Source organism: Natator depressus, chromosome 3 (assembly GCF_965152275.1).
Source record: "Natator depressus isolate rNatDep1 chromosome 3, rNatDep2.hap1, whole genome shotgun sequence".
Classification (NCBI taxonomy): domain Eukaryota; kingdom Metazoa; phylum Chordata; order Testudines; family Cheloniidae; genus Natator; species Natator depressus.
Genome location: NC_134236.1, coordinates 204,721,582 through 204,741,547, shown reverse-complemented (window position 1 = coordinate 204,741,547; position 19,966 = coordinate 204,721,582). Strand labels below are relative to the sequence as shown.

The following is a 19,966-nucleotide window of genomic DNA, read 5'->3' as shown; positions in this document are numbered from 1 at the left end:
ATAGGACCATTTAACTTTTGTTGCCTAAATATGGATGTAGGTATGCACCCAAGTTGATTATAGCCTTCACCTCTCTGAGCCTCAGCCGAATCATTGTACAATGGAAAGAATAATATTTACCCATCTCATAGGGTTGCTGTGAGATTCAATTTACTATTTCTAAAAGGCTTTGAGATCCTTGAATGCAAGTCACTATATGGCCATAAAGTATCGCTATTATGATATTATTATTGAGTGGTTATAGCAGAGGACTGAGATTTCAGACTCTTTGGTTCTATTCCTAATCATGCCACTGACTTGCTGTGTGAACTAGGCATGCAGCCTAACTTAATTTTAGCATCTGTAAATGGAAATAATATTTTCCTATCACATACGGGTCGTCTGAGGATTATTGTAAAGTGCTTTGAATCCTCGGTGTAAGTGCCATAAAATAACAAAGTATTAGTTGTGTACTGATTACTATTTTTGTTAGTTAAGATTTTATCTTTGAAGTATAGCAAATAATAGCATTACAGATTTGATTAGAAAGTGGCACAGGTTCAATGTCTCAGCTTTTCCTAGGGCACTGACTTCTTGTTTTAGTAATGGAAAATCACAGTGACATTATGTTCATCTTCTGTATCTAAAACATAGCTGCATGGAAGTAGCTTTTAATCAGGAAACACTATTGGAAGAGCATAGTGTATTTAATTCAGGAACCCTGTGTGAAGTTAAGTGATTTGAGGAAAATTAGACTGATTCAATAGCAACAGATTTTATGTAAAAATAAAACAACTCTTTTTTAACAATGCAGAGGCAAAAATGTGGAAATAGCAGAAATTATCAAAAGAGCTAAACTGAAACTTATAATTTTTCTAATTTAAATAAGGAAGGAGGAAGCCAAACCGTGAGTTATGTTCTGCCTCAACCAACCACATTTGTTATTTGAGGTACTTAAACGTGAGAACAGCAATGACCTATTTCACTCTTCTCAGGAAGCTGCAATTTTTCTGACAAATAACACCTGACAAATAACTTAAGACAATGTCACAAGGTTTAAAGCTTTTCCTAGTATGAGATGTTAGCCTGTAAAACTGGGATAAAAAGACCAAGTAAATATACAGGATTGTCAACCCCAAGTCCGTTAAATAATCAGGAGTCAGGCCCAAGAATCATGAGATTTTAAGAGAATATTAAATTTGGGTTCTTTTCCTTTGCCTTCTGGTTTTTGAACCTCAAGGCTACAGCTGGGTCATGTTTTCAAGCTTTTCTGTGAAACCAGGAGGGCTAGACTGTTCCTTATTTCTCCCCCCCACCCCACCCCACCCCAAAAAAAACCCAGCAAGAACAACCAAAACCGAAAGCTAAGATTCTCACATAATCAACTGATTCCAGAAGCTGGGGCCTTAAGAAAAACACCAAATATAGTGAACATAGTGATAAAGAAAATCACAGAAGTTGGCAACACTAAAGGACAAAAATCAGAAATGTACAGCAGAGAGCAAATGAAAGTAATTGCAGGGCTGGAATTGGAAGAGAATTCAACAGAACTCAGTAAATCTGAGACCCAATCCATCAGAACTCAAAAGGACATGCTAGCATGAAAAGTCCCAACCCTCCTCAACCCCCCACCCGCCCCCAGCTCTCATTCTGATGTTCAGTCTTTGCTTGCAACCTTACACGACTTTCTTCTACCTCCTCTACGGCTAGGCTCACTCCCAACCCACATCCATTCTACCTTGGCAGGTAGCATAAGTTGCCTCAACGAGGCAAGATGCCAAGACCTCCCTCTTTCCCAGGCCTGCTCTTTGCCGTCATACGCTTCGGCCTCTTTGGGTCACCCTGTTTTTATTTAAAGGAGCGGAAAGAGGAAACACCACTGACAGGCAGGTTGCTGGAGCAAAAGGAGCCTGAAAGGAAGGGGACAGAGAAGGGGAGAATTGTTAGGAAATTCCCCCATCTCCAGGGAAAAAAGCAGCTGCTGAGGAAGGAATGTGGGAGCAGTGGGGAGCAGCAGAGACTCCCTCAACCACTGCCACCAGTAAAATAAGCGTTTGTGAGGAAGAAGAGGAAGCAGAGACCTGCTCAACATCCACTTTCCCCTTGCCCAATAAAAGATGTACTGGAGAGTTCAGGGGTGGGAGAAAGGAGGTGCAGGGGACTGAGGCCTTGTCCACATGAGAAAGTTGTGCTGATTTAACTGATTTTAAAGCAGTCTAGTTAAAATGGTACAGTAAAGCTGGGTGGAGAAGAGTATTCAGTTTTGTGAGCTCTGGTAGTTTCCCCATCCAACCCTTCTCACCAATAAATAATTTATATTCTTCTGTGATTGACAGTAATATAAAAAAGAAAGGTCTTGGTAATTTACTTGCATGAGGTAGATTTTTTTTAGGCCTTAATTCTGAGTTGGAGTTTACTAACATTAAACCCCCCCCACACCCCAGAATCTCATTAAATTGTATGTGGTCTGGAATTTTGAGTCACATTTTGGCTCTCAGTTATACCCCTGCAAATCTATTTGGCCTTTTGTTTTCTTACTAGGTGTAGAGTTTAAGAACATTGTTTGGACTATAAATACATAAATAATACACAGCTATTCAAAACATGATTCAGATTATGTGGTGGGGGGAGCCCTGCAGGTCACAGCGTGCAGAGCCGGTGTCCATGTGTGTGTGCCTGGGGGAGCCCTGCAGGTCACAGCGCGCAGAGCTGGAGTCAATATGTGTGTGAGGGGGGAGCCCTGCAGGTCACAGCACAGAGCTGGTGTCAAGGTCACAGCACAGAGCCGGTGTCTCGGAGGGAGGGCGGGAGAGCGAAGCCCTGCAGATCACAGCGCAGAGCCGGTGTCAGTGGGCGGGGCGTTGTGGGGGGGGGGGAACCCTGGAGGTCACAGCACAGAGCCGGTGTCAATGGGGGGAGGGACGCAGGTCAGAACGCAGAGCCGGTGTCAATGGGGAGGGGGGGGGGGCTCTGCAGGTCACAGCACAGAGCCGGTGTCAATGGGGGGAGGGACGCAGGTCACAGCACAGAGCCGGTGTCAATGGGGGGAGGGACGCAGGTCACAGCGCAGAGCTGGTGTCAATGGGGGGAGGGGGCTCTGCAGGTCACAGCGCACAGCCGGTTTCAGTGGGCGGGGGGTTGGGGGGGAACCCTGGAGGTCACAGCACAGATCCGGTGTCAATGGGGGGAGGGACGCAAGTCACAGCGCAGAGCCGGTGTCAATGGGGAGGGGGGGGGCTCTGCAGGTCACAGCACAGAGCCGGTGTCAATGGGGTGGGGGCCCTGCAGGTCACAGCACAGAGCCGGTGTCAATGGGGGGAGGGACGCAAGTCACAGCGCAGAGCCGGTGTCAATGGCGGGGGGGGGGGGCCTGCAGGTCACAGCGCAGAGCTAGTGCCAAGAGGCGGGGGGCGGAGGAAGTGTCTGTAAAGTGGCTCCACAGCGCCTACAGCTCCCAGCATGCAACGCTCCACGCGGCGCCGCGTGTCCGGCAGCGCTGCACACTGGGGGCTGTAGTGTCGCGCGGAGGGGCGCTCGGCGGGTCCCCCCGCTTGCGGGAGGTGGCTGCTGTCCTCGCGGCTCGCTCGGGGGGCTGGGGGCGGGGCGCCGCGCGCGGGCCGGCGGGGGCGCGGGGCTCGCGCTCTACGGCTCCGCGGGGAGGCCGGCCCGGCCAGGGCGGCTGCGCAGTGCGGCGCCGGACTGGAGGCAGTTAACCGTCGCGGCGTCCGGTCAGTTCCGTGTTTACACGCCCACCCCGGGGAGTGAGAGCGGTGCGAGGCGCAGCAGGGAGCCTTCCCGCAGCGTAGTAAGAGCTCTCCGGCCCCTCCGAACGGGGGGTCCCTCGGGCCCCCCAGCAGGGAACTCTTCCCTCCCCCCTCCTCCTCAGACATACAGGAGCGGGGGGTGCTGCCCCCCATCCCCGCAGAAGAGCTTTCTAGCCCTTCCCCCACCCAGCAAGGGTCTCTCCTGCCCCCCGCAGCAGGGGTGCTGCTTCCTTCAACCAGCAGATCTCCAGCTTCCCTCCCCCACTTAACAGGGGCGCCCCCCCCGCCCCGCCACGGCAGAGGGTGCTCTCCCCTTTACCCGCCAAGCATCAGGGAGTCTCTGATCCCCCACCTCACCGTCAGGGAGTCTCCCTTCCTGGGTCTCCCCCTGCGGGATGTTCTCCAGAAGGAGCCATGCCGATGTCAAGAAATCTACACAGAAAGCTCTGGACCCAAAGAAGGACGTCCTGACCCGCCTCAAGCACCTCAAAGCGCTGCTGGGTGAGTCGGGGTGGGGTGGCAGCAGACAGGGTGCAGACCTTGGGGGCTTTAAACTAAAGGACTCTGGGGAGGGGGGTGAGGAGCTGTCAGTTGGCTTGCTAAATACTCTTTCCCCTCCCCATTGGATTATTCCTCCCCACTGCAGGACTGTGCCCTGCTGGGTGCTGAATATTGTATTTCTGAGCGCAGGCACCAGTAAAAGGGGATTGAAAGGTCCCCACAGCAGCTCTGGGTCTGTCACTTCCTTCTATTCAACGAATGAATACATGGCTGAAATCCAGTTACTCTGGTCAGGGCATGGCTCTTACAAGCCAAGGGACTGCTGCTTCCAGGCTCCGAGGACACGCTTGCTAAGCATCTCTGATTTATTTATTTCTGTTATGGTGGCATGTAAAGGCCACAAATCAGGGACCCATCTTGCTAGGCACTGAACACACATGTAACAAAAAGACCTCCCTTACCCCAAACAGCTTAAGTCTAAGCATGCAGATGAAAGATGTGGATGCTACAAAAAGACTGGGAAGGGGGACCTCAGTGGTCACATCATAGTCTTTCAGCACAAGAAGGAGTTAGTTTTAAAATTGCCTTGAAATCTTTTTCTCTTTCTTTCCCCCCAACCCCCCCCCCCCAAAAAAAGGGGGGGAATTGTCTCCGTGTGAGCATTTTCAGAGAATGGGGAAAAAACTGCTTTTTGTTTCTTTCTCAGTTTCATTTTTTGGTTTAAAAAAGCTACCTTAGTTACATATCAGTTAATCAAAGAGAGAGATTTTATGTCATTCCTGATTGTAGCTGTACTGTATAATTTTAATCAAGAAAAACTTCTTTTCCAAATAAAATCTACTGACTAGTGTATACTGAGCAAAACTTAAGCAAGGGGATAGTCTCCATCCCACTTTCTGTTTTAATTGTAAACGTTGCAGCTGATACTGTTATGATTAATGTCTCTTACATACATTTAAGCAAATATTTTAATTTCTATTAGGATAAAAGGAAATGGCTGCTTTATAAAATCAGAATTCAGGATGTCTTAACTGTAGTCCTAAACTATTAGTGGAAAAGGACACAATAGGATGGGTAAAACCTTTCAGGATGTTCCAGGAAATGTAACAAGATTATATCTAATTGAAGTGAAATATAAATCAGTTATTCAAATCACTTTAGTGACATTTTGCTTGAATACTTTATTCTTACACTAAATTAACCTGTGAGTATTATGTGAACGTGGTTTAGGTGGGGATTGACAGAATGACAGGTTAAATAAAACTTGAAGGTTTCTTAAAATTAAATAACTTATTTAAAAAAATAAATTTAAAATTTAAATATGAATCTGATAACCTACATTAAGGCCTAACTTTGTAATCTATTAAAATCATTTACATTTAAATAAAACAAAAATATTCAAGCAGTACAAGCTTGCTGCCAAAGTTCTTAAAGTCAAACTACTGAACTGGTGGCTAAGCACCTGGAACCAGAACTTGCTGATGTGCTAAGACCAGCTTTTGACAGCAGTAGTCTGTTCTGCAGGTACAGAGAGAATATTTTCTTCATTTCAGTTCATTGAACTAGTTTAGTTCAGTAGCTAGCTTATTTGAAGTTGAGACACCAGTTGGGAGTCGAAAAAGTAGAAAAACTTGTTTTCGTCTTTCAAGCTATGAATATTGAAGAGGTCTGAGAGGACGAGATCTACTAGTTCTAAAATCTTGAAGCAATTAGTTCAATTCACTATAGATAATATTTAATTGTTTAATAAATCAATTAGCTTTAAGTGCAAAATATGTTTTGATAAACTTATTTTATATATGTACCCAGTACTTTAAGGTACTTTTATTTAACTAATAAAGAACTAATTTTAAAATGCTGTTTTGTGCATTTTTAATTGTATTCCAATATCCTTTCCAAATCTAGCTTGACACAAATCATGAGTAAAAAAATTAATAATCTTGTAGATAAATGTCATTCACCATTTTCTAACATAATAAAAATGTAAAAACTAAGAATCTGAAAAAATGTGTATTCAGCTGTGTAGATGATTAAATAAATGTTTATAGATTTAGTGTATCGTTTTGGTTAGCAAAAAAGTACTGAATTTAAAGTAAAGGTTATATTTAGTTGCATATGAACGTGTTTTAATGGTTATACCAATCAATGAAAATCATCATTCTTTAGGAAAAGAACTAAAAATACAAATACAGAACAAGATCAAAATCAATTATTTAAATGGAGGTTTCCTGCTTGCTGACTTAAATCATGATTTAAAATTATTTAAATCAATCCACTCTGGAGAACAAACCCCATGTTTTTCTTCCCAGTCATTTAAAATAATAAAATCCAAAACAGCCCTTGCAGAGTTAATTTCTTGTTGTGTCATATCAGTTGTATGGAATCAGTCTATGCTATGAAGATGTCCTTGATAAAAGGCAATGTAGAAGAAATGTTTACAGTCCATTGATTATATCCTGATGACTTTAGTTCACTGAAATAAAAAATTTTGCCCAAATACAGTCTTGTGACTTTCTGTACATTCTGAACATGTTCTGTTTATCAGTATATAGTTAGTTGGCAATATTAAAAATAAAACACAAACCAAAGTAACCAAATTTGTGTAAACGTTTTGTTTCTTTGCTTTGTCACTCTTTGATTACATTTCATTCTCACTCAGCCAAGAACATGAAAACATGCATCTTGGTTCATACAGTAAGTTGGTGACGTTATTACCGGGGGACTGGTTACTCTTTATATCCACCTAAATAACTTAACAAACTACTCTTAGGCTAGAAATTTAATAGAAAATAAAAGTTTATGTAATTTTAAAAAGAGTGAGTGTTGCTAAGGCCATGTCTACACTACCGGCCGGATCAGCTGGTAGCGATCGATCTATCCGGGATCGATTTACCGCGTCTAGTGTAGACGCGATAAATTGATCCCCGATTGCTCTGCCGTCGACTCCGGAACTCCATCACGGCAAGAGGCGGAAGCGGAGTTGATGGGGAAGCGGCAGCCGTTGATCCCAGGACGCGAAGTAAGTGATTCTAAGTCGATCTAAGATATGTTGACTTCAGCTACGCTATTCTCGTAATTGAAGTTGCGTATCTTAGATCGATTTTCCCCCCCCAGTGTAGACCAGGCCTAAGAGTAAACTACACTGTCAATCACAAAATTCAAGCATATAAAGTAAATAAATTAATAGTTAAGAATTAAAAAAAACCCATATACTGCCTAGATGAACGCATTCTCATCCATATAAAGAAATTTCATCACAGCACAACCCTACCGCGAACCCATGGTTTGCTGGTTTATTTGAAGATTTTTTGCTATCTTTATTTCAGTAGAGTTTTCTTTCAAGGGATAGTCTTAAATGGAAATTATTGTTAGCTAATATTTATCAATTGACATTTGAATTTTTTTGCGGGAGTAAATTTGACTGTTGTTTTAATGTTAAGACGATAATTGTTAGTGATTAGTAAAATGATGTATATATGTGAGCCTGCATTAGAAGCAGGTCAACATGTGTCATTAATCTCAAATATAAAATTCTGTTGGTTTTCTTTTCAAAAGGGTTTTGTGTGAGTTTACTGGTGAAAGAATAGTATTTTTTAGATCAAAGTGAAGGTTGTTGTGAGTAAATGTCCTTAATTTTTCATTTCCACTGTTTGATTTTTGTAAATAACGTGATAAGAAACTACTTTGTTATTTAGACAGATCGCTCCACCAACTAAGAACGGCCTTAAAAGTTGCTGGTTTGGTGTTTTTTTTTTTTTTTTTTTTGGTCTTTGTAAAGGTTTTGGAATTTCGCAATGTCTGTTTTGTTTTAAACATTTACTTTTGTTTTAAGTGTCTTCATTTATCTACACAATAGGAAATATAACAAAGTGGGATGGGGTAGATCATCAGATTAAACTAAGAGAGCTGAGAATTGTTCCTTCAAAGCCTGTCTCATTTGATACACACCTGACAAGATATACTCCTTAGGTAGCTAAATTATCAAAACATGCATGTGCAGCACAGTCTAACTTCATTTCCAATGTTGGTTAAGTCAGCAAATTGTCAGACCCAAAACTAGAACGCACATAGGTTTTTTTGCACAGCTAAAGCCTCCTTGGCAAATCCATGTACTTCTGTCCCTTGGTTAAACTATCTGAAAAATGTGGCTAATGATAATGATTTCCAGTTAGCTAGTATTTTTTTTTTTTATTATTTGTAGATCGTAAGTACTTTACAAAGGTGAGTAAGAATTATTATCCCTATTTTATGTTTGGCCGCAGTACAGAAACTCAAGCCCATTTGTATTAAAAAGTGGCAGTTTGTTGCTAAGATGTAGTTCTGTCAACTCGGAGGTCAGCAGTCTGTTCTCAGCACTGTCTTAAACTTCTGTGTAACCTTTGGCAAGTCACTTAAGCCCTGATCATCAAAGGTACTAAAACACCTAAACTCCAGACTTAGGTGCCTCAGGCTCAGATTTAGGTGCATAAGATCCAGGTTTAGGCTCCACTCTGATCCACAAAATTCCTGCTGAACCCTTGTGGGCAACTAAACTCATTCAGAGCCGATGGGTATGTTTTCACTAGTGCTTATGTCAGCAAAATTTTTGTTGCTTGGGGTGTGAACCCCCCCTGCCCCAAGAGACATAAATTTTGCCAGCATAAGTGCTCGTATGCACAGCACTGTGTCGGCAGGAGATACTCTCCAACATAGCTACTGCTATTCATTGAGTTGGTTTTATGATGTCATAGAATCATAGAACTGGAAGGGACCTCAAGAGGTCCTCTAGTCCAGTCTCCTGCAATCAAGGCAGGACTAAGTATTATCTAGACCATCCCTGAAAGGTGTTTGTCCAACCTGCTCTTAAAAATCTCCAATGATGGAGATTCCACAACCTCACTAGGCAATTTATTCCAGTGCTTAACCACCCTGACAGTTAGGAACTTCTTCCCAAAGTCCAACCTAAACCACCCTTGCTGCAATTTAAGCCCGTTGCTTCTTGTCCTATCCTCAGAGGTTAAGAAGAACAAGTTTTCAAAACCATAAAAGGTTGTTACAAGGAGGAGGGAGAAAAATTATCATGTCCCCTTCTCAGTCTTCTCGTCTCAAGACTAAACAAAACCATTTTTTTCAATCTTCCCTCGTAGGTCATATTTTCTAGACTTTTAATCATTTTTGTTGCTCTTCTCTGGACTTTCTCCAGTTTGTCCACATCTTTCCTGAAATGTGGCGTCCAGAACTGGACACAGTACTCCAGTTGAGGCCTAATCAGGGCGGAGTAGAGCAGAAGAATTACTTCTCGTGTCTTGCTTACAATACTCCTGCTAATACATCCCAGAATGATGTTTTCTTTTCTTTTTTTTTTTTTTTTTTTGCAACAGTGTTACACTGTAGACTCATATTTAGCTTGTCATCCATTATGACCCCAAGATCCCTTTCCGCAGTACTCCTTCCTAGGCAGTCATTTCCCATTTTGCATGTGTGCAAATGATTGTTTCTTCCTGAGTGGAGTACTTTGCATTTGCCCTTATTGAATTTCATCCTGTTTACTTCAGACCATTTCTCCAGTTTGTCCAGATCATTTTGAATTTTAATCCTATCCTCCAAAGCACTTGCAACCCCTCCCAGCTTGGTGTCGTTCACAAACTTTATAAGTGTACTCTCTATGCCATTATCTAAATCATTGATGAAGATATTTAACAGAACCGGACCCAGAACTGATCCCTGCGGGACCCCGCTCATTATGTCCTTCCAGCATGACTGTGAACCACTGATAACTACTCTCTGGGAACAATTTTCCAACCAGTTGTGCACCCGTTTTATAGTAGCTCCATCTAGGTTGTATTTCCCTAGTTTGTTTATGAGGTCATGCAAGACTGTATCAAAAGCTTTACTAAAGTCAAGATAGACCACATCTACCGCTTCCTCCCCCGCCCCCCATCCACAAGGCTTGTTACCCTGTCAAAGAAAGCTATCCGGTTGGTGTGACATGATTTGTGCTTGACAAATCCATGCTGACTGTTATTTATCACCTCATTATCTTCTAGGTGTTTGCAAATTGATTGCTTAATTATTTGCTCCATTATCTTTCTGCTTACAGAAGTTAAGCTGACTGGTCTGTAATTCCCCAGGTTGTTCTTATTTCCCTTTTTATAGATGGTCACTATATTTGCCCTTTTCCAGTCTTCTGGAATGTCTCCCATCTTCCGTGACTTTTTAAAGATAATTGCTAATGGCTCAGATATCTCCTAAATCAGCTCCTTGAGTATTCTAGGATGCATTTCATCAGGCCCATGTGATTTGAAGACATCTAACTTGCCTAAGTAATTTTTGTTTTGTTCTTTCCCTATTTTAGACTCTGACCCTATCTCATTTTCACTGACATTCACTATGTTAGACGTCCAATCACCAACAACCTTCCTGGTGAAAACCGAAACAAAGAAGTCATTAAGCACCTCTGCCATTTCCACATTGTCTTTCCCCCTTCATTGAGTAATGGGGCTACTCTGTCCTTGGTCTTCCTCTTGCTTCTAATGTATTTGTAGAATGTTTTCTTGTTTCCTTGTATGTCCCTAGCTAGTTCGATCTCGTTTTGTGCCTTGGCTTTTCTAATTTTGTCCCTACATACTTGTGTTGTTTGTTTATGTTCATCCTTTGTAATTTGACCGAGTTTCCACTTTTTGTAGGATTCTTTTTTTTGAGTTTTAGATCATTGAAAATTTCCTGGTTAAGCCAGGGTGTGTCTTTCCATACTTCCTATCTTTCCTACACATTGGGATAGCTTGCTCTTGTGCCCTTAATAATGTCTCTTTGAAAAACTGCCAACTGTCTTCAGTTTTTTTTCCTTTAAACATGCTTCCCATGGGATTTTACCTATCAATTCCCTGAGTTTGCTAAAGTCTGCCTTCTTGAAATCCACTGTGCTGTTCTCCCTCCTACCATTCTTTAGAATCGTGAACTCTACCATTTCATGATCACTTTAACCCAAATTGCCTTCCACTTTCAAATTCTCAGCCAGTTCCTCCCTATTTGTCAAAATCAAATCTAGAACAGCCCCACTAGTAGTTTTCTCCACCTTCTGAAATAAAAAAATGTCTCCAGTACATTCCAAGAACTTCTTGGATTATCTGTGCTCTGCTGTGGTGTTTTCCCAACAGATGTCTGGGCAGTTGTCATCCCCCATCCCCACCAAGTCCTGTGCTTTGGATGATTTTGTTAGTTGTTTAAAAAAAGCCTCATCCACCTCTTCTTCCTCGTTAAGTGCCCTGTAGTAGACCCCTACCGTGACATCACCCTTGTTTTTTACCCCTTTTATCCTTACCCAGAGACTTTCAACAAGTCTGTCTCTTATTTCTATCTCAACCTCAGTCCAAGTGTATATTTTTAATATATAAGGCAATACCTCCTCCCTTTTTCCCCTGCCTGTCCTTCCTGAGCAAGCTGTATCCTTCTATACCAATATTCCAGTCATGCGTATTATCCCACCAAGTCTCCGTGATATCATAGTTGTGTTTATTTACTAGCATTTTGAGTTCTTCCTGCTTATTCCCCATACTTCTCACATTAGTATATAGACATCTAAGATACTGATTTGATTTCCCCCTCCCTCCCAGTTCTGTCTAGTCTCTTCCTTATTTCTGCTATAACAGCCATGCTCCACCAGATTCCGACCCTTCTCCCAGGTTTCCAGGTTTCTGACTTATAGATTCATAGATATTAAGGTCAGAAGGGACCATTATGATCATCTAGTCTGACCTCCTGCACAATGCAGGCTACAGAATCTCACCCACCCACTCTTGCGATAAACCTCTCACCTATGTCTGAGCTATTGAAGTCCTCAAATCATGGTTTAAAGACTTCAAGGAGCAGAGAATCCTCCAGCAAGTGACCCGTGCCCCATGCTACCGAGGAAGGCGAAAAACTTCCAGGGCCTCTTCCAATCTGCCCTGGAGGAAAATTCCTTCCCGACCCCAAATATGGCGATCAGCTAAACCCTGAGCATATGGGCAAGATTCACCAGCCAGCTACCCAGGAAAGAATTTTCTGTAGTAACTCAGATCCCACCCCATCTAACATCCCATCACAGGCCATTGGGCCTATTGACACTGACTATCTAAAGATCAATTAATTGCCAAAATCATATTATCCCATCATACCATCTCCTCCATAAACTTATCAAGTTTAATTTTACCTGTTGGCTTTGGTCACCTGCCCTCGTGGAACCTAGTTTAAAGCCCTCCTCACTAGGTTATCCTTCTGTAGCCAAGTATGCTCTTCCCCTTCCTCGATAGGTGGACCCCGTCTGTGTTTAGCAGTCCTTCTTGCTGGAACAGCATCCCGTGGTCAAGGAAGCTGAAGCCCTCACAGCGACACCATCCTCGCAGCCAGGCGTTCACCTCCAAGATGCATCTGTCTCTGCCGAGGCCCCTACCCTTGACTGGAAGGACTAAACAGAACAACACCTGTGTTCCCAGCTCCCTCACCCTTACTCCCAGAGCCCTGTAGTCACTTCTGATCTGCTGAGGGTCATACCTTGCAGTATCATTAATGCCCACATGGATGAGTAGCATGGGGTAGTAGTCAGAGGGCCAGATGAACCTTGACAGTCCCTCCATAACATCTCGAATACGGGCCCCTGGCAGGCAGCATATTGCCTGGGATGCCAGGTCAGGGCGACAGATGGGTGTCTCCGTCCCCCTCAGAAGAGAGTCTCCACACAATCACCACTGCTCTTCATTCCCTCCTGGGAGTGGTGGCTGTGATCCTCCCAGCCTTGGGGGTACGTGGCTTCTCCTCTTCAACCTTTGGGGGTGATTCCTCATCACTTGTTGCCAGGGCAGCATAACGGTTCTCCATCAGCATGGTGGGTTGGTTGGTAGCAGAGGTGGAGCACTGCCTGCTGCCAGAAGTAACCAGCAGCCATCGTCCTCCCTGTGACAGAGCCTTATTATCCTCCCCCGGTGGCATGACAGCAGTCCTCTCTAGCTGGATAGTATCCTCAGCCTTGGAAGTCTCCATATGAATACTGTCAATGAATTCCTCATGTGCATGGATGCTCCTCGGCCTATCCACCTCCTTCTGTAGCTCTCCTACCTGCTTCCTGAGAGATGTCCCATCGGTGTAACGTGGCTACGCAAGTGATCAAGCTGTATCAGTACAGCTGTGCCACTGTAATCTTGTAAGTGTAGAGATGGCATAAGATTTCAATGTAAAAGTTCCCTAGATACCTATGTGTCTGCCTCTGAGCACATGCGCTTGTACTCCACACTAGGCATCTGGGTGCCTATCTCCTGCTTGAGCCCCAGAGTGATCCACAAATCAGGGGCAAATAGGCATACAAATGACTAACTCATATCCAGGCTCCCGTTCAGTAGGTGTGCTGAGAGGCTGCTTACCAGCTGAGGTCCCATTTACGGTCTGGCCACTGGATAAGGAAGTAGTGGTGGTGGGGCCACCTTTATAACTTTTAGCCCAGTGTCTAGAGCATTCACCTAGGATTTGGGAGACCCAGGTTCAATTTCCCCCTCTCTGCCAGAAGCGGGGAAAGAGGATTTGCACAGAGGTCTCCCACCTCTCATGTGAGTGCTCTGACCACTGAGCTATCGGATATTCTGTTGAGAGTCTCAGGAAACCACATTTGTTGAAGTTGTTCCACTATGGATAAATAATTAAAGTGATTGGGACAGGGGGATTGGATACCAGTGGGTGCCCTAACCACCAGACTACACAGTTAATCTCTGCCGTTTCAGTAATGAGAACATTGAGTTTCTTATGTGTTAGGAAATAATGAAAAAGTTTCAGAATTGTTTGAAATACTGGGAGGGGGGAAGGGCAATGAGTTGAATCACTGGTGATTAGAGAGGAGTTTGGCCAGTAGATCGAATCAGCAGCCTTTATTTGTTGGAGAAGAATTGGAATTACGAACTTTTAACAAACAAAGCTAGAAAGTAGACACGTCTAGAAGATGGGCAGGGTGTCTAATAGCATGGTTCTGTATAAAGCTTGCAATCTTGTCTTTTATTTTAGTCTTCAAATGGTTGAATGCAGTAGGTGGCTGTTTCTCATTCTAATTGTAGTAAATCTGAAAGCTACTGATCAATAATACAAATGGTATTTAGTGTTTAGATATGAAAAGTCAGTTAATCTACTAATGCTTTAAAATTGAAGGGAGTGATAGTCAAGGAATTGAATGGATTGAAGTGATGAAAATAATTCTAATGTGAAGGGATTGTCAAAAGTTAAGCAGCAAAAAGGTTGGTGCTCAGCTTAAAAAAAGAAGTGCAGAAAATCTACTGATTGCTTTGTAGTCTTAAAGATCAAATAAGATAATGAAAGCTTCATTCAGTATAGAAATTGAGGAAGAGAACATTGAGCTTGATCCTTCAGGTGCTATGTCTGATACCTTAATTGAAATGTGGCCGTGATAGTGATTTTATGGGTCTGTTTTGAGTCTTCTAAACAACTCTTCATAATCAGTTTCATTGAGAAGCAGTCTCTATTCATCTTAGACACCCAGAAATGAAAAAGGCTCAATCCGTGATAACCATAGGTACTACTACTAAAAAAAAACAAACCAAAAACAGGGTTTTAAATGAATAGTAGACCAAATTGAGCAGGAAAGTGGGAAGAACCACAGAAACTGAGGGGGAGGAAGAAGTCTGAAAAGTTTAAAAAATACCATTGATACTGCTGCTTCATTTGGCTTGGAAAGTTTCACTAGCAAGAAATGGAAGCCCCTGCGTCTCTGGAGCTTCCAACTCATGTTGGCACAGAAATGCAAGATTGAGGTCAGAAGTTCTGCCACCAGACGAGTCTTATGTATTTGGCTCACTTGCTTTTTGCTCTTCTCTCCATCTGAGAGAGCTCCATTCACCAGTGTAAGATTCCATCTATGCTGGTAGAATATGTTTCTGTATTCCTCTCATTGCTGTGAGGGTGCACAGTGTGGAGGAGGACAGACATGATTTTTCATTGGGTACAACAGAATAAGGAAATCCAGTGATCTGACACACACGAGTGTTCAGAATTTTGTTTACATCAATTTATCATTTGCACCAGAACTGACAACTTGTGTGCAGAATTTCAGCAGAACCTTAATTATACTGGAACTAGCTGCCACTGGTGCAGTAAAAAGAGAGTGTTGCTGTTGAGTGCCCTTTTGACCTTTTGTCATTCAAAGTTGCAAATTGTTTCTCTGTGCTCTGCAAGAGAATTTTAGGAACAAAATAACTTGGAAGGAAAAGGATGTAGCTATAAAAACGTATGCTTATCTCAGAATAACAATAATTTTGTTAATAGTTATCTACCCCGTTGTTAATGAGTTTATTTTTTGATTAGGCATTCCACCCTTCACTCCCCCATGAATAGAAGGGAAAGTGGTGTTTGTTTTTTTTAAATGATCTCATCTCTTTCATGCAAAATCCTGTAAATAGAAGCCTTGTTTTCTACTAGCTGTTGTATTTAACAGAAGGCATTCAGAGAGAGGAGTAAAACATTTAGTTTGCAAATTCAAGACCTGTATTTGTAGGAAACAATTGGCACAAAACACTTTCCATGGGTAGATCACTTTCATAGTACAGACTTAAAAAAACAAAACAAACAAAACTTGGCCCTTCAAAATGTACAAATAGCAAGTCAACAAAAACTATTATTTTACATTCTGAAATTGTACAGTGTTGTGGAGCTGTCATTTTCCAATTAGTCTCTATAACTTTGATTAAAAGAAGGAATGGCCCCTTGAGAAATGGCACCACAATAGAGAGAAACGTGGGACAACAGAACATGCATTATCTACCGTGCTGTTATTCCCAGTGCATTGTTAGATAGACTCGTTGGGTTTGGCCTACCATGACCAGAGTGGATAAAAACTGATTAAATAAAAAACTTGTTTTAAAAAAAATTAAATATATTTTTCTTTTTTTAAAATTTTTTTTAAAATTAAATTTGAAATTATGTCTGCCTATGTTAAGGCCTGCTTTATAAGCCATTAACATAAATTGACAAGATACTGCATCAGCAATTCCTCAAATGTTAATGAGTTAGAGTGCTGCTGCTTTTTTTTTTGAATTACATACAGAATCAGAGTGAAACATCTCAAACTTCTGAGGTTAACTCAAGCTTTATAAATACGTCACAATGTCATGTACTGCATTAAGTATACTATTTTCAATCTTTACAATGCAGCAAATGCTAGTATTTACATTTTTCCAAATAGAAGTACTTTACTTTCAGTTTCTGTTGCGCAGAATGGGTTTGCCTTAATTCAGGGGTTACCTGAGGGGGTGGCGAGGTTATTACATGGAGGGTTGCGAGCTATCAGCCTCCACCCCAAATCCCGCTTTGCTTCCGGCATTTATAATGGTGTTAAATATATTAAAAAGTATTTTTAATTTTATAAGTGGGGGGGTCTCACTTAGATGCTTGCTATGTGAAAGGGGTCACCAGTACAAAAGTTTGAGAACCACTGCCTTAATTGCTTTTGATTTCATCTTAGTGAGCACATCAGAGAGAGTATTTTCTTCATTTGAACTAATTCATTCAAAGTTCACAAACCGCTTGGGAGTTAAAATAGCAGGCAAGCTTTTCTTCCAGTTTATAAACTAAAACCAGTTGGGAGAGGATGAGAGCTAATTCTAAAAACTTAGAGGACATGGGATCAGATTTTCAAAAGTATTTAGGCACTTAAGGGTGCAAATAGATGCCTAGTGAGATTTTCAACAATCTGAATCTTGAGGTGCTGTTGAAAAATTCGACCCATAGTGATCAGAAGCAATATGGCAATTCACTAAATACAGGCGGTAGTTCCTGTGTTTAATAAAATCAGTTTTAAATACAAAAATATTTTGATAAACTTATTTGTTTATGTATGCAGCCCTTTAAGGTAGCTTTGTTTGTTCTAGTTAAATAATCTTAATGCTTTTTTGGCTTTTTAATTGGATTCCAGTTTCCATTAAGAAGCAGCTTGAAGCACGAGTAAAAATTATCTAGTAAATAAATGTCATTCACCATTTTCTAACATAATAAAAAAAGTAAAAGATGAAGAAGTTGAACAAATATATATTGAGCTATATAATTGCTTAAATAAATGTGTATAAAGTGTATTGTCCTGGTGAGTGAGTGTGTGATGTGCTGGGAGATTTTGTGTTGTTTTGTGCTGGTGGCAAATGAGGCACGTCTTTCACTATCCGTGTTTGGGGTTCTTGTGTGTGCTGGTTGTGTGATTGGTTTTGAAGAACTATGGCAGTTGAACCAAGTAATCCACCATTTGTGCATTCCCCTTTACACAAGCAATGAAACTGCTGCATGTAAATTAGCTGTAGAGTAAGGGTGGTGACTGGTGGAGTTACTTCTCAAAGGTTCTCAGCCTTCTTTTACCCAGGGTCCCCCTAAACTTAAATAGGCAAACCTGCAGACCTCCAACTGGAGGTGATGCGTGGGGCTGGGGTGGGTCATGTGTGGTCACGTGCTCCCCCCGATTTTTGAATTCCAGTTGGCTCTGCTCCCTGAAGTGCTGATGTAGCAGGTCAGAGCCGTGTTGTGTCTTGGCTAGCTGCTGCCTGCTTGTGGAGTCAGTGGCTGAGAGGTAACCCCTTCTGAAGGCAGGGGGAGATCTCTCTTCTGCAGTTACACTTGTCATTTTGGTCGTGCTCCCTCCCTCCCCCAGCCCAGAGAGGCTGGGTGGCCCACTGAAGTGAGTCAATGGATGGAGGTGGTGCGGCACTCGGGGCTGAAGCCCAGTTTATTTTGGCGGAACCCTTGAAACTGGCTCGCAGACCCCCAGGGAGCCATGGACCTCCGGTTGAGAACCAGTGGTCTAGGACTCTTGACGTGGCTTAGTTACATGCCTTCGAGCTAGTCTACACTGGCAACATTAAAGTGCTGCCGCGGCAGCGCTTTAACTTGCCTTGTGTGGTTGCAGCGCAGTGCTGGGACAGAGGTCTCCCAGTGCTCTAAAAAAACTCATCTCCTCGAGGGGCGTAGCGCCCACTGCTGGGAATGCGGCTCCCAACACTGGTGCACTGTCTACACTGGCGCTTTACAGCGCTGAAACTTGCTGCGCTCAGGGGGGTGTTTTTTTCATACCCCTGAGCGAGAAAGTTGCAGCACTGTAAATTGTCAGTGTAGACAAGCCCTTACTGTAGCAGTATATGGCACAGGTATAGTTCATAAAGTCAAAATGGCTGAGAACTTAAAAACTGGATGCTAAAAGAATGCATGTTCCAGTGATGATTGAACCTGGTGAAATTCTGAACAAAATGAGCACTCAACCATACTTGTAGCGGTTTTCGTCACTTCATGTTGACTCTACAGACCTGCTAGGCCTTAGAGCAGGGGCAATAAATTAATTTTTTATCAAGGTCCAAATTTCTTGGTAAAGGCTTAGTCAAGGTACGGACTGCAGAGAAGAAAATAAAAAAAATTAACGATGATGATAAGTAAATAAAAAGATTTTGGGGTCGCTTCAAAAGCATCTGTCAGTCTGGATTTGGCTTGCAGTCTGCCTGTTGACTACCCCTACCTTAGAGTGACACATAGGTCAGCAATCCTGGAATCTTATATAGATAAGCGGTAGTTCTGTGTAAATCAATGATAAAGATTAACAGACTTTTATGGTGATATCAGTTTTCTGTTAGGTTCATGGCGACCTAATGCAGTATAGACATGTTTGTGTCACAGAAGAATTGTTCAATTAAAAGATCATTTGTGGAAGCTGGCAGAGCTATGATACACAGAGGGATGCTTGGTCTGTTTCTCTACGCTGTTGCGGGGCGGGTGGGACCCTAATGTTCATATAATGCTAAACAAGCATTAATTCCCTTGTGGGGTAAGGGAATATTCTTTCCATTTTACAGGTGAGAAAGCAGACGCCCAAAGAGATTGAAGCCAACGTTTTCAAATATGAACCACTTACTTAGCTGTATGACTTTGAGGTGTTGAGTACATGTTGACTTAATAGGAGATCTGGGTGCTCTGTATTTCTGAAAATCAGACCACTTACTAGGATAATAAATTTAGATTTTTTTTTAACTTTTGTGAATGTACTGTATGCTTTGACTTGCTAAACATATTTGATTATAATGTTGCTTTTGAAACAATTATAAACATTGATTCTGCAAAAATATAGTAAACTAATTTTACTGTTGTAAAATGTGATCTCGCTGATATTAAGGTGTGCTCAGAATTTGATATCTCAGTCAGAAACATCCATATATATATATATATATATATATATATATATATAATATATAATTTTAAAGAAAACTACCAGATGCACCAGATCGCCTCACAGTGCTCCTCTGTATCAGGTTTAGTGTTGGTATTGTTCATAAAAGATCAGTAGGACTACCAAGAAAAGTATCAGCCAGTGTCCAAGTTCATTCTTCCCAGTAACAACAAATTATGATGAGAAATCAAATAAAGATGGCACAGAAAATTCAAAGGATATAGAAACTAACCCACTGTGCAGTTTTGCACAGATTGGCCATCCTATGTCTAGAGAAAAACAGGCATTTATGATCCATTCTAAGCCCATTTCAGAGTACAGCCTTAACAGTAGAGTCACTACCAGGCATCTCCATAATGTAATGTAATTTTATATCGGTGAGCTTCCATGCTGGCTTTGCAGCAGAATTTGACTAGCAAATGTTATTAATAGAGGTCTGCACGTTCTTCTTAGAAATCTGGTGCACCAAATTAATTCTGGTAGCCTCTTTTAGGTTTTCATAACTATACATGGAGCAATG

General features: G+C 42.0%; 1 protein-coding gene across 4 annotated transcripts in view; it reads left to right on the top strand.

Moving 5' to 3' along the window:
* Positions 1-4,024: 4,024 nt before the first annotated feature.
* The window catches only part of RALGAPA2 (Ral GTPase activating protein catalytic subunit alpha 2), a 297,122-nt gene continuing 281,180 nt past the window's right edge, over positions 4,025-19,966 (top strand). For all 4 annotated transcript variants that reach the window (XM_074949738.1, XM_074949737.1, XM_074949736.1 and 1 more), the window contains exon 1: positions 4,025-4,244. In XM_074949738.1, coding sequence (XP_074805839.1) covers positions 4,139-4,244 — 106 coding nt within the window. In that variant the 5' untranslated portion in view covers positions 4,025-4,138. The remainder of the gene's footprint in view (positions 4,245-19,966) is intronic.